General features: G+C 39.4%; 1 protein-coding gene and 3 pseudogenes across 4 annotated transcripts; 2 read left to right on the top strand and 2 right to left on the bottom strand.

The window, feature by feature from the left end:
- Positions 1-324: 324 nt before the first annotated feature.
- On the bottom strand, positions 325-3,846 carry AT5G28593 (annotated as a pseudogene; the record flags this gene model as incomplete). The annotated part of the gene is made up of 1 exon: positions 325-3,846.
- A 2,213-nt stretch (positions 3,847-6,059) lies between these two features.
- On the top strand, positions 6,060-8,173 carry AT5G28590 (DNA-binding family protein; the record flags this gene model as incomplete). The annotated part of the gene is made up of 5 exons (NM_122742.1): positions 6,060-6,130; positions 7,043-7,094; positions 7,225-7,341; positions 7,626-7,730; positions 7,868-8,173. 5 exons carry the CDS (start codon positions 6,060-6,062, stop codon positions 8,171-8,173), a joined length of 651 nt encoding a protein of 216 aa, NP_198211.1.
- Positions 8,174-9,475: 1,302 nt separating this feature from the next.
- AT5G28580 lies at positions 9,476-12,124 on the top strand (annotated as a pseudogene; the record flags this gene model as incomplete). The annotated part of the gene is made up of 1 exon: positions 9,476-12,124.
- A 335-nt stretch (positions 12,125-12,459) lies between these two features.
- Positions 12,460-12,998, bottom strand: AT5G28570 (annotated as a pseudogene; the record flags this gene model as incomplete). Its single annotated transcript has 2 exons — positions 12,460-12,765; positions 12,834-12,998.
- Between the last annotated feature and the right edge of the window lie 628 nt (positions 12,999-13,626).

Below are 13,626 nucleotides of genomic sequence, written 5' to 3'. Positions count from 1 at the left end.
ACCTAAGTTCCCCAACTATATCCACCAGGCTTTCATCGCTGGGTCTCATCAAACAAGCTAACATTCAAGATCCTTTTTCGGTGTTCTTTCTCTCCACCAGACTTATTCTTTTTAGAGAGTAAACAAAGGGGAACTCGCATACTGGATTGACACCCTCGGCATTTTTCCAACCTTTGTAATTGATTATTCCAAATAATGTATAATAATGGGGTCATAGGAAATATTCCTACCCCTATACACTATCTGAAAGTTGTCTCAATCTCTCATTATATTTTTTTTTTATAAGGGGAGAGGAACATATTCTTTTTATCACATTGGTACCCCTATACACAATCAGAAAGTCGTCTCAATCCCTCTTTAGTGGTTGAGTTGGAAACTAGGATATTCTCAAGTTTGTTGGTTTGCCATCTAGATTTTCCAATAGTCGGATTGACTCGAAGCTGCAACACTCATCAATCAGGCAATAAACAAGAGAAATATAGATCATGATTCGAAACTAAACTAAATAAAACATTTTTTTTTTTTAGAATGATATAAAAGAAATAACCAAATGAACTGCAAAACGAAAAATGATAAGAAACAAAATTAAAAGCAATATTAGTATGAACCTCCCTCAGACTTAAACGACACTGTCCCCAGTGGCATTCAAATCCAGAGAAATCGTGGAAATTAAATAAAAAATAAAAGAAAATAAAACAAAGGGAAAAGAAAAATCAAACCAGTGGGTTGCCTCCCACTAAGCGCTCGTTTTGAGTCAATAGCTTGACTTGGCGGAGTTCAAGATGTGGGTGGAGTGGTGGAGGATTGCTGCTGCCTCCTCGCCTTCCAAGGCGGTGTGTAAACGGATCAGGTTGGGGCAGCTGCGGGCGTCGATCGATAATCAGGGATGTGTCGATCGACACTCGTCTCGCTACCTGCAAGAACAACAGGAGAAACAAGCTTTCGAGGGACTCTAGGCTTCTTATCTTGTGAAGCATTCTTCGAATAATCTAAAGAATTAATCAAAGGTAAAGCAGGAGAGGAGATAGAAGAGAACTTATCACATAGGTCTTCGAATGATGTGGGCTGAAGAGTATATGCAGAATCCTCTGTCTGTGAAACCCGAGGGTGTTGATCGACAGGGGTAGTGGTGTCGATCGACACTGTTGCTTTACAACTCTCATTGGCGAGTTGAGCGGGTTGGAGCGTTTTGTGTGGCTCTATGGTGGGATTCTGATCAGTCTGAGGAGGTGTGTCTATGCTGGAAGCAATTCAACTGATAGGCTTAGTAAGCTCTGAACCATCCATGCCGAACTCCATCTCCAAATTACAAACCTTGAGAGAGATTCTCTCTCTCTTCACATCAAACCTAGTTCCAATTGTAGCTAGGAATGCTCTTCCAAGGATAAGAGGATCCTTGGGTTCCTTCTCATAGTCCAGGACTATGAAATCAACAGGGATTATGGAGTTACCAACCTTAACATGAACATCTTCATGGATTCCTTCAGGGATTCGCTTGGAACGATCAGCGAAGAGAAGAGTGATGCGAGTAGGCCTGTAGTGAGTCATGCCTAGTCTCTCAGCAACAGACTTAGGCATGAGGTTGATGCTTGATCCCATATCACACAAAGAGCGGCATAATCTGCTTGTGGAGATAGAGCAATCAAGAACAAAGCTACTTGGATCTGGAAGCTTCTCAGTTGTCTGACCAGGAGTAATAATGAGGATGTATTATGCTATGTCTACTCTTTGTGCCTTCTCCTTCTTGGCCTTAGGCAACATGATTGCACTGATATCTCTGGTAAGCAGCTTAGCTTCATATGAGCTAATTCCATTGTCAACAAGTCGCTTGACATACCTGTTGAGTGAAGGAGAAGATGTCTCAGAAGCATCCTTAGGAAGAGTATGGAGTATCTTCTCCATTATGGTTGTACACTTAGCAGCATGAATCTCCTGCTTGGAACGATGCCTCCTCGGATACGGGACAGGAGGAGTGTAGACAGACTCGGGCTGCATAGGTATTTGCACCTCACAGGGTGCAGTCCGGATCCAGTGTCGATCGACACCATAGGGGTATCGATTGACACCGTCGTATTGAGTCGTCTAAGAGAAGAGCGTCCCATATGGTGTCGATCGACACATGAGGGTGTCTGTCGACACCATCTCTGAAACTACGATCTCCAACTCGTCTTCAGTGTCCAATTCCTCCCACACATCATCTCCTTCTCTGATCAAGATGGCATTGCAGCTCTTCCTTGGGTTAGCATCAGGATTGCCAGGAAGAAAACCCTTTTGTCTCTTGATCGATTGTGTAGTTTGAGCTACCTGTACATCTAGCTTCTTCAAGTGAGAGCTCAGATTGTCGATCTTCCCATTAAGATCTGTGTAGACATCATCAAACTTGCTATTAAACTCCACAACAAGCTTTGTTTGGCTTTCCACAATTTGCGCAAGCATCGATTCAATTCTTCTCTCTGCCGAGGGTGGAGGGGGGCTTGGTCAGCTGAATTACCATAGGTCCTTTGAAAGCTGCTTTGAGGAAAGGTCCTCTGAAAGCTGCTTTGGAGTGTAGTTGGAGGAACCCTGGTTCCCTGTAAACCTGTTGCCACTGAAGTTGCCATGTGGCTGCCCAAAATTTCTATATCCCTGACCACCTGTGTAGAAGACTCCTTCCTCTGACTCAGGCTCAGGCTCAATAGTCTCTTCTTCAGCTACAAAGTGGACATGCTTCTTCCCTATGAGCAAGTTATGAACTGAATCCAGCTTAGCATTCACCTCTGCCATCTGATTTCCTGAAATAGCTCCAGCAATCTTTTTTCTCTCAAAATCAGCATTCTTGGTACTGTTGCTACAAGCGAGGTTCTCAATCAGGGCTGTAGCATCAGCTGGATAACGTGTGTTGAAGTTACCATTGCTCGCTGCATCTAGAGGTATCTGGTATCTCCAATCAACTCCTTTGAACAAGGTACCTAAAAGTTGTACCTCACTGAAACCATGATGTGGGCAATCTCGTTGGTACTCCTTGAAACGAACCTAAGCAGCCTTGAAAGCTTCAGTTGGACCTTGTGTGAAGGTAGACAGCTTGTTTCTCAACTCCTCATACTTAGCACCATCGTAGAAATTGTTCAAGAAGGCTATATTGATGCTTCTCCAAGTCTTGAGGGAACCTACTTTAAGTTGTTTCAGCCAAGAAGCTGCTTCCCCAGTAAGTGAATAATGGAAGAGCTTGCACAGTAGGTAGTCCTCTAAGACTCCATTAGCCTTGATACTTAGAACAAGGTCCTCAAATCGCTCGATATGATCCATTGGCTGCTCATGAGATAAGCCATGGAAAGGATGTTGGCCAACTAAAGCAAAGTAGCCAGGCTTCAGCTCATAGTCGTTCCTCTGGAATGGTGGGGGTACAATTGCTGATCGATTAGCATAGAACAGGTCTGGCCTGTTGAAATCCCCAAGAGTACGACGTGGTTCCGCTGCTGGAGGAATAGCTGCAGGAATCTGGTGTTGGTGTCGATCGACACCTCTGTTGTGTCATTCAATACCGATTGCATCCGCGTTCTGCTCCCGAAGGTGTCGATCGACACCGAGCCCTGCTGCATCTCTAGCAGCTAATTGTGCATTGTGGCGCGCTTGATCCTCATTGGCGTCCTCAGGTATGATGAGTCCATGATCATCCAATCTCTGACCAGCCTCATTGTAGGCTTGCCCATCCTCATCTCTCAAAACTCGTTCTATATCAGCTCTGATGACTCTGTCAACAATTGCTAATTTCTGAGTTTTTCGGTTGGTGCATTCAAGTTTTCCCAAGTCCAGAACAGATAAGTTGCTAAGCTCCTTCTTTTTTGTGCTCCTTGTTTGCCTAGGCATACACCTGAAACACGGAAAAGAAGAAAACAAGAAACGCGTAAGTAACAAAATAGAAGTAAAAACTATACGAAATCTCTAAACAAAACTCAATGATGATTCCCAAGAACTTCGGCAACGGGGGGAAATTTGATATGGTTCAAATTACCTAAAACTACTCTCTCAAATAAGAGATCAATTGCAGTATTTTAAGATCAAATTCACGGAGTTCTTTTGTTCAAACAATGAGTTAAATGTCAAGATAAAGCTAGTAGGGTATAAGTGAAATAGTAAGTAAACTAACCAAGAAAACAACAGGATGATTGGGTTGTAAACGATTAGGAAAAGATCTAACGAAAGGTAGGTTAGTGGATCTAACGAAAGCTAGGTTGTTATCGAACCATTCTTAAACTCAAACTCTAATTATGGAATAATCGGTGGGCGTGCCGCAGAACTCCCTATGTCTATAGCTTATAATAACCGGAGAAGCCGAGAAACTATCAACCTAAATATGCATTCTTAACGAGTTCAATTGTTCATCTTAGTAGATAGGCCGATTCTTATTATACACCTATAAACCAGACTCATCAAATAATAGATCCAACTACAGATACCTATGGCGGGCATATCTATTGTCTGGATTCAAGATCTAGTTAATTATTCTAAATCTAGCATTAAACATAATTAAAGATGAAGAATTCTATAGATAACCTAGCAAAGGGAACAATCTACTAAACCATATGAATCCCTAATGAGAAACCCTATTCCTAACAAGCAGATTACTCAGACATATTGGATGAAGCAAACAACATATTTGAGTGTGAAAGCATAAACATAGTAAATAGAGAAGGGGAAAGAAGGGATCTCTTCACTGTATTAATGATCTGAATGAAACTCTGAAAACAATCGATGATTAGCTTATGTCTCTCAGTAACAGGGTTTTGTAGAAAACTTGATAATGAAAACTGGATGAAAGACTTGATAATGAAAACTAGGGCTAGAAACAATATATATAGACCCTAAAAACGTCCAGGGACTAATAATGCAAATAGGGAAGTCTTCTGGGGTAAATTTCCTCTTCTGTAAACTCGAAAGCGTCTAGGACTTTTGCTGGGCCGAAACTGGTGTCGAGAAATAACATAAAGACTCAAAATCCTATACCTAAAACATAGATAAAATCAGTGAAAATCGGGTTATATCAGTTAACAAGCGCAATCAAGCTATCCCTAGACAACATGTTCAACAACAAATCAATTCAATCCCGTGATAGAAATCCTCAAGCAAAGCTAGCCCAAACTAATTCCCATTAACGGAATCTAACTATGCAGGCAATAAGAACAGACTGATAAAGTCAATAAACGCTCTATACGGCCAATCCCTTGGGATAAAGACGAATATCTCATGAACTAGTGGATCAAGCATTCCATCAAACACCTTCTGGGTGCGGGAATGCTTTAGATGGAATTTCAGTTGATTAGAAAGAAATAAGCAGTAAACACAACTAGTCGTGAAGGGATTCAATCAATTCTAAAACTTAACCATTCTACAGACTAAGGATTCCACAACTATTCTATCCCATCCTTAAGAACTTTATGTCACTACTCAGACAACATGCTCAAAGACATAAACGCAGATAAATGATGATATTGCATAAGTAAAGAGATAAAGAGTAGAGAAACAAGATGATAGATGAAATCAAATGCGAAATCTGAATAACTTGGAAAAATCTCGAATTACAGGTTGCAGAAGCAAAAGCGGCGCAGCCAGAGTAAAACAGAAAATAAAACTGAAGCAAAAACTCAATGTCGACTAGATGTACCAGGACAAAACCCTCGGACACCTATTTATACAAAACAAAATAAAATGATAGTAGACGGGCTAGTAACCTAATCGCTCGGCCCATAGAGTGATAATGGACCGAGATGGGCTTTTTGATCTGATGGAGCTCCAGGCCGTTTCCATACACTTCTTCTTCTCCACTTCTCTTCCTTGTTCTCAGCTTGTCTGGTTAAGTGCGGATTTGAGTCAACTCTGAAGATGTGGTCTAGTGCTTGATCGAGTGATGGTGATGATTGGTGAAGGATATACTCGGTCAAGGGGTCGAGTAACGTGGTAGAGTGAATGGCCGAGTGGTGGTCAGGTGGCGTGGCATAGTGATACTCGACCAGCGGGTCGAGTGGAGTCATCGAGTGGCTTAGATGCTGTTACTCGAGCAGGGGGTCGAGTAGATGGGAAGAATGGCTCCAATGTATTATAAACGGCTTAACCGCCTAAAATCGCCTACGATCCGATTCAGCGTCGCGCTTTCGTGAACATTGCTCAAATCATAACACTAAATTTATTTCCAAATCCTTAAAATAAATCGAGAAACAAAAAGAGATCAGAAAAAAAAAATGAATTTCAATCTTTGATCTTTTGATGTAACTTTCATAGTATTTGAGTTTCTATAGACACTCTTTGTGCTTACAAATGTGTAATCTATTGGAGCAGAAACTTTGTTTTGAACACATTGAAGAATGTTTCTAGTATTGCTTCATTTTGCTGATTTATGGTCTTTGTTTTGTTTAAAACTTGTGGCAGTAGTACCAATAGTTTAATGAATTCATGTTCTAGATTCAATTAATAAACTATGTGAATCGTAAATTGTTTGAGTTCTATGTGAATTGTATTAAAGTTTCAATCTTTGATCTTTCTATGTAACTTTCATAGTATTTGAGTTTCTAGAGACACTCATATGTGTTTATAAATGTGTAATTTGAGTAGAAAGTTTGTTTTAAACACATTGAAGAATGCGTAGATTCGTGTGTCTAGTGTTGCTTCATTTTGCTGATTGATTTGGTTTGTTAAAACTTGTGGCAGCTGAGTTCATGTTAAAGCTCATTTGATCACCATTGTACTCTTTCTTGCTGTTTGAGTTCTATGTGAATTGTGTTAAGTTTCAATCTTTGGTCTTTCTATGTAACTTTCATAGTATTTGAGTTTCTATAGACATTATCTGTGCTTACAAATGCGTAATGTATTGGAGTAGAAACTTTGTTTTGAACACATTGAAGAATGCGTAGATTCTTGTTTCTAGTGCTGATTGATTTGTTTTGTAAAACTTGTGGCAGCTGAGTTCATGTTAAAGATTCAATTAGGTTATAAGATCAACTGATCAACATTGTACTCGTCTTGCTGTTGTCATTTTGTGAGCTTCACATAAACATTTTTTTTTTCCAAGGAAAACTGGGCAATGTTTTACTCCACACATTGTTAATATAACTCCTGGTGAGGTGAGTATTTTTCTTTCATACTATTCTAAAGGCCTTCTTTTGAGATTATGATTTGGTTAAAACTGTGAATGTATTCATAATGCATTTGATTTTGTTGTCTTCTTATGTGTTTTGCGGATTAATTTGATAGGATGTGGCGGAGAAGATTGTTCTTTTCACTCAGCAAAGCAAGCATCAGTTATGTGTTCTTTCTGCATCTGGCTCCATCTCTAATGCATCCTTGTCTCACCTTGCATCAGGAACCAGTGTATCTTATGAGATTCTCTTGTTACTATCTAGTCCCTCTAAACTAGTTCTTGAACTGACTTTGTAAAAAATGGCTTTCTTGAATTGATTCTCTGTTAAAGAAATTGGTTTCTTTTGGGAACTGTTTGTTACAATTAAACTTCGGTTACAGCTAAAGAATTTTATTGACTTCTGACATACATGCTTGATAATTGCATACGATCATCAACTTGCTTCAGAATTACGAACTTTTATTCAGGGTCAGTATGAAATTATCTTACTGAGTGGATCTATATTCGGTGCGAGCACGGGGGTAAAACTGGTGGCCTTAGCGTTTGTTTATCTAATTCAGATGGTCAGATCTTTGGTGGAGGAGTTGGGGGACTCCTAAAGGCTGCTGGTCCAGTCCAGGTATCTTTCCTCTTGTCTTATAGTTTAATTTACATGTGTGCACAAACTCACCTAAATCTAGAAAATGGAATTCCTTGATTATTTGCCAAGTTTGATAGGGATAGTCTCTCTGCTCTTGGCTTTGGTTTCCCGTACAGGTGGTTCTTGGCACGTTTCAGCTAGAGAAAAAGAAGGATGGAAGAAATGGTGCGAAAGGAGATGATGCTTCGGGAAGTAGAAACATGTTACCTTCTCCTTCTGGTACAGAATCTTTGTTGGGCTACCATCCCGATATGGAATCTTCCGGAAGAAATCCAAACGATGAGCATCATACTATTACTAGTAGTGCATTGGGTGGTGGAGCTCATTTCATGATGAAACCACCTCAGGGCATGCACATGACACATGCCCGACCTTCTGAATGGGGCGGTACTGGGTATGATTTGTCAGGTAAAAGTAGCTAACCACTTACTCGTTTGTATCTTTTGGGGTTTCCGGTGTGTTCTCGAATATTTAGTGAGACTGATAATATCACAAGCCTTAATAAGATTCTTATTGTTTGTTGTTTGGACTGTAATGGTGGCCTTATGGATGTTATGTTGTGTAGGACTGAGAGGAAATGGGTAATCAGAAAATGGAGATTATGAGTAAATGGCAAAGATTAGTTACAGATTCAAGTTTCCGAAGAGACGAAGAGACGTGTGTAGGGTTTTAGATCAAAACTGAGGTTGAGCCTGAGTCAGGGTGAGAGTGGACGTATCATCATATAATGTCTAAAGGAATTTTTCATTGCAAAGGCAGAGAAAGAAAAGTAAAGAAGACAGTGATGCTTTTGTTCTTGGTTCAGTGTAAAATTATAATAACTTCACTTTCTTTTTCTGGATTCTCTTTGTTTTCATCCTTTTTTTTTTGTTCTTTTTCTTCATATAATCAGTTTTTCTTTTTTTGGTTAATTGTATTTTTTTTTTTCTCAAACGAATTGAAAATTTAGAAATATGGACAATCATATATATATGAAAGAAGGCAAACTCTCTACTACAACAGACTACGTTGATTGTAATGTTGTTTACTAGACTAAAGTGGTCTTTAAATCTCTCAAGAAAAACCAAAACATCTATATATACGTTATTTTCTATCCTGTAAATACTTTTAGTAACAAATACTCAAACAAACATTTTCCTCTATATCACTTAAAAGCACAATGTTTCTCATGAATGCCTCTAATCTAAATCGGGGAAAATGTCGTTTAATTGCCGAACTTTACCAAAATGCCATTTTATACACCAACTTCGTATAAGATCGTTTTAAACATTAACTTTGCGTTGACTTTCATAATTTTGTTGACCGGGCCTAAATATACTCGTCGTTAAATCCGATAACGGACCCATTAACAGCCGTTTAGATCCGTTAACATCTCTTTGTTAGTGACAAAACTGCGTCGTTTTCGACTTAATCGGCACTTATACTCAAATTAGTCGACAAAAAATCCCCAATTCTCAAACTTGATATCCCTAATTCCCAGAAACCTAAATCGAATTGGTAATTACAAATCTTTCACAAATGCCTTTGGTTCGAAACAAAGGCGTTGTATCTAGGATTGGGACAACAATGTGAGTCTCTAATTCGGCAGCTGAAGTTGAAGATCCAGCGAGATGTGAAATTGGAGGTCCACCGGCGGTAGATGGAAGTGTAGTAGCCTCACTGTCTGTAGAAGATGGAGGTTTAGCTCAACCCAATGTTCTTGGAGGTCGAGTCTCTAGACAGAGTCGAAAACGAAGAAGAGTCGTTGAAAAATATGAGGAAAAGCCTGAATTGGAAGTTGCTCAAGATATCGAAGATGACTGTGCCGTATATGGTGATGATGACTGCAATGGTGTTGACGATGCAATACGTGGTGGAGATAACGATGCTGTGGAGGAAGATGCTAACGATGCTAACGATGCTGATGGAGAAGATGCTAACGATGCTGATGGAGAAGATGCTAACGATGCTTTTGAAGAAGATGCAAACCTTAACATTGAAGAAGATTTTCATGAGGCTTTTAGAGTTGATGAAGACGGTTCTGACCACGACAGCGGTGATGATATATGGGATGAAGACAGGATTCCTGATCCGTTGTCATCTGATGACGAAGATGAAGTTAGAGGAGAAGAAGAGACAACTCGTAGAGATGAAAACGAGCCAGAGGGTTTGCTAGCATTAGAGAAAACCTACAACTCTCCGAATGACTCTTCAAGCGTGCATTATTGATGTACTCTTTGAAGACAAGGTATGGCATAAAGCTTTATAGGTCAGCATCTATGATCATTGCAGCTAAGTGAAGTTATATTGATGAAGATGGTGTTAAATGTCCGTGGAGAATTTATTGTTCTTATGAGAAGAAAAAACATAAGATGCAAATAAAAGTTTATGTCAATGAGCATTCATGTGTGAGGTCAGGGTATTTTAAGATGCTGAAGCGGTCTTCGATTGCTGCCTTGTTTGAGGAAAGGGTGAGATTGAATCCAAAGCTGACAAAACACGAGATGGTGGCTGAGATAAAGAGAGAGTACAAGTTGGAAGTAACTCCAAACCAGTGTGCTAAAGCGAAGACCAAGGTTATGAAAGCAAGAAGTGCTAGTCATGAAACCCACTTTGCAAGAATTTGGTATTATCAAGCAGAGGTTATAAACCGGAATCCAGGTACTGAGTTTGATATCGAGACAGTACCAGGGCCATTGATTGGGAGCAAACAGAGGTTTTTTCGATGCTATATTTGTTTTAAATCTCAAAAGGAGACTTGGAAACAAAATTGTAGACCAGTCATAGGCATAGATGGAGCTTTTCTTAAATGGGACATTAAGGGTCATCTTCTAGCGTGGGCAGTTGTAGAGATAGAAAATGATGATAACTGGGACTGGTTTTTGAGAAAACTCGCTGGAAGTTTGGGGCTTATTGAAATGACTCATCTAGCTATCATTTCAGACAAACAATCAGTATCATTATAGAATCTTATAGTTATATTTTGTTGTGAAATAAATGTCTCATACATATGTTTTTATGTTTTGGTTGCAGGGTCTTATCAAAGCAATCCACACCATACTGCCACAAGCTGAGCATCGTCAATGTTGTAAACACATAATGGATAATTGGAAGAGAGACAGCCATGATCTAGAGCTACAACGCCTTTTTTGGAAGATAGCCCGGAGCTACACCATAGAAGAGTTCAATAATCATATGGCTGAGCTCAAGGCGTACAATCCACATGCTTATGATTCCCTACAACTTACTAGTCTGTTGACTTGGTCTAGAGCCTTCTTTAGAATCGGAACATGTTGCAATGATAACCTCAACAATCTGAGTGAGTCTTTCAATAGGACTATTAGACAAGCAAGAAGAAAACCATTGGTTGATATGCTAGAGGACATTAGGAGGCAATGCATGGTTAGAACTACAAAGAGGTATCTCATAGTTGACAAGTTGAAGACAAGGTTCACTAAGAGAGCTCATGATGAGAAAGAGAAAATGGTTGATGGGGCTTCATGGTGCGAGAGACATTTGGCCAGAAACAATTTGCATGAGATATTTGTGAATAATGTTGGGTACTTTGTAGATATGGACCTTAAAACTTGTGGTTGCAGGAAGTGGGAAATGGTTGGGATCCCATGTATACACGCAGCATCTGTGATAATAGGAAGAAGACAAAAGGTTGAAGATTATGTAAGTGACTATTACATAAAGAGAAAGTGGCTAGAAACGTACAAGGATGGTATTATGCATGTCCAAGGGATGCCATTGTGGCCTAGATTGAATATGCTGCATGTGTTGCCCACCTTGGAGAAGAGGCAATTCCGGAAGGCCAAGTAACTATCCTAGGAGGAAAGGAAGAAATGAAACTGCCTCTTCTGCAAATCAGACCAAGATGTCACGGGCAAGGAAAATAATGACCTGTTCTAACTGCCATCAAGAAGGACACAACAAAAAAAGGTGTAATAATCCTACTGTTCTGCTGTCACCATCGAGACCAAGAGGTAGACCAAGGATAAATCAGGTTTAGACTTCTTTTAAAAAAACTCATTGAATCATTAAATCACTACTGTTTCTGATTCTCATCAACATACCACTAAATTAGGAACCTCAAGGATCACAACCGCAATACGTACAAGGATCACAAGGATCACAACCGCAACAAGTACAAGGATCACAAGGATCACAACTGCAACAAGCATAAGGATCACAAGGATCACAACCGCAACAAGCACAAGGATCACAAGGTGCAAGAGCTCAAGGATCACAAAGACAAAGAGCATCATCAAGAGCTCATGTTCGATCACAATCACAACCACAAGCACATCCTCAACCACAATCATCGGCAGCACAAACTCAACCACAATCACAAGGACTTGCTGGATGGGGATCATGGTTTAAATGTTCAAGGCGAAGTTCGTAAGACTCTCCGGTTTTTTGTTATTATCTTTCTCTCTTGTTTTCGGTTTTTCAAGCTTTGACTTGGACCAATGAATGTTTGTTGTTTGCTTTTTGTTGTAAGACATGTTTTGTTGTTTAGCTATCTAACATGTGTCTTAGATTTTGCTATAACGATAAATCTTTGTTTTCATTACCGTTTCATTACAAGATACTTCATAAAACAAGACATAACACTAAGACAAACATCAAAACAAGACACAACACTAAGACAAACATCAAAAGAAAAGACATAACACTAAGACAAACATCAAAGACACAACAAACAAAGACCAGCTAATGCACGCTAGTAACCAAGAACAAGTTTCTCTTTTTTGATATTACCGAACATTAAGATGCCAAGAACAAGAACCATGACAATAAAACCAAGACACACCAAAGACAATGTGCTCATCCATTTCCATTTCTTGATTTCCCTTTTGGTCCACATTCCTTCTTCCTTGAGTTCTTCGACCATAGCCTTTAACACTTCAATCTCGATTGTAACCTCAGATTTAGCATTGTTTATCTCACTGTCAATGATGGAGAATTTTGGTAAAGCGTCTGCAACCTTTTCATACACACCATCTTCGACCCATTTAAACAAATGGTCCTACATTATCAATCGAAAATTTTAAGATGAAACCAAAAAAGACCAAACTTAATTTCAAATCTACTTACATCTTGTTTCGTTGGACAGCGGAAGAATGGTCTTCCAGGGTTAGTCTTCGATGCCGAGGTATAGATTACGACGTCTAATCCACATTCACACTTTGAAGGAAACCCACGTTCCCAACGACCTCCGTCTTGAATACGAGGATACGAATTCCCAGAAATATAACTCATTGTTGTCGCTCAAGATGGAGAATTCGGGTATGAAGAAGAATTGGAGTTCCAATCGCGTTTAGAAATGATAAAGAAGAAGAAGATTCAGAGAATTAGGATCAAAAATTGATTTTAGCGATTTTATTGGATTTGGGGTTTCGATTAAGTCGAAAACGATGCAGTTTTGGTCACTAACAGAGAGATGTTTACGGGTCTAAACGGCTGTTAATGGGTCTGATATCAGATTTAACGACGAGTATATTTAGGTCTGGTCAACAAAATTATCAAGCTTTATATGAAAGTCAACGCAAAGTTAAGGTTTAAAACGACCTTATACGAAGTTGGTGTATAAAATGGCGTTTTTGGTAAAGTTCGGCAGTTAAACGACATTTTCCCCAATCTAAATCTAGTTACCTATGTTGCATTTGACGATTTACAACTTGGAACTCACACCCAACATGTTGGGTTGCATTGTTAGGATGTTGGAAGTTATTTCAGTACCGCCAACAACCGTCATGTATTCTTTGGAAATTCACTCCTCCTGCTTGATGAGAAGTTTGTCGGAACGCGAAATCCTAATTTAGAAATAGAAAGAAAGAACTTTATAAAAACTATTTAGAAAGACGTTTTTCGAAAACGAGTGAAGACG

Source organism: Arabidopsis thaliana, chromosome 5, assembly GCF_000001735.4.
Source record: "Arabidopsis thaliana chromosome 5, partial sequence".
NCBI lineage: Eukaryota > Viridiplantae > Streptophyta > Magnoliopsida > Brassicales > Brassicaceae > Arabidopsis > Arabidopsis thaliana.
Note: the sequence above shows the minus strand (reverse complement) of the source record. Positions and strands in the feature narration are given on the sequence as shown.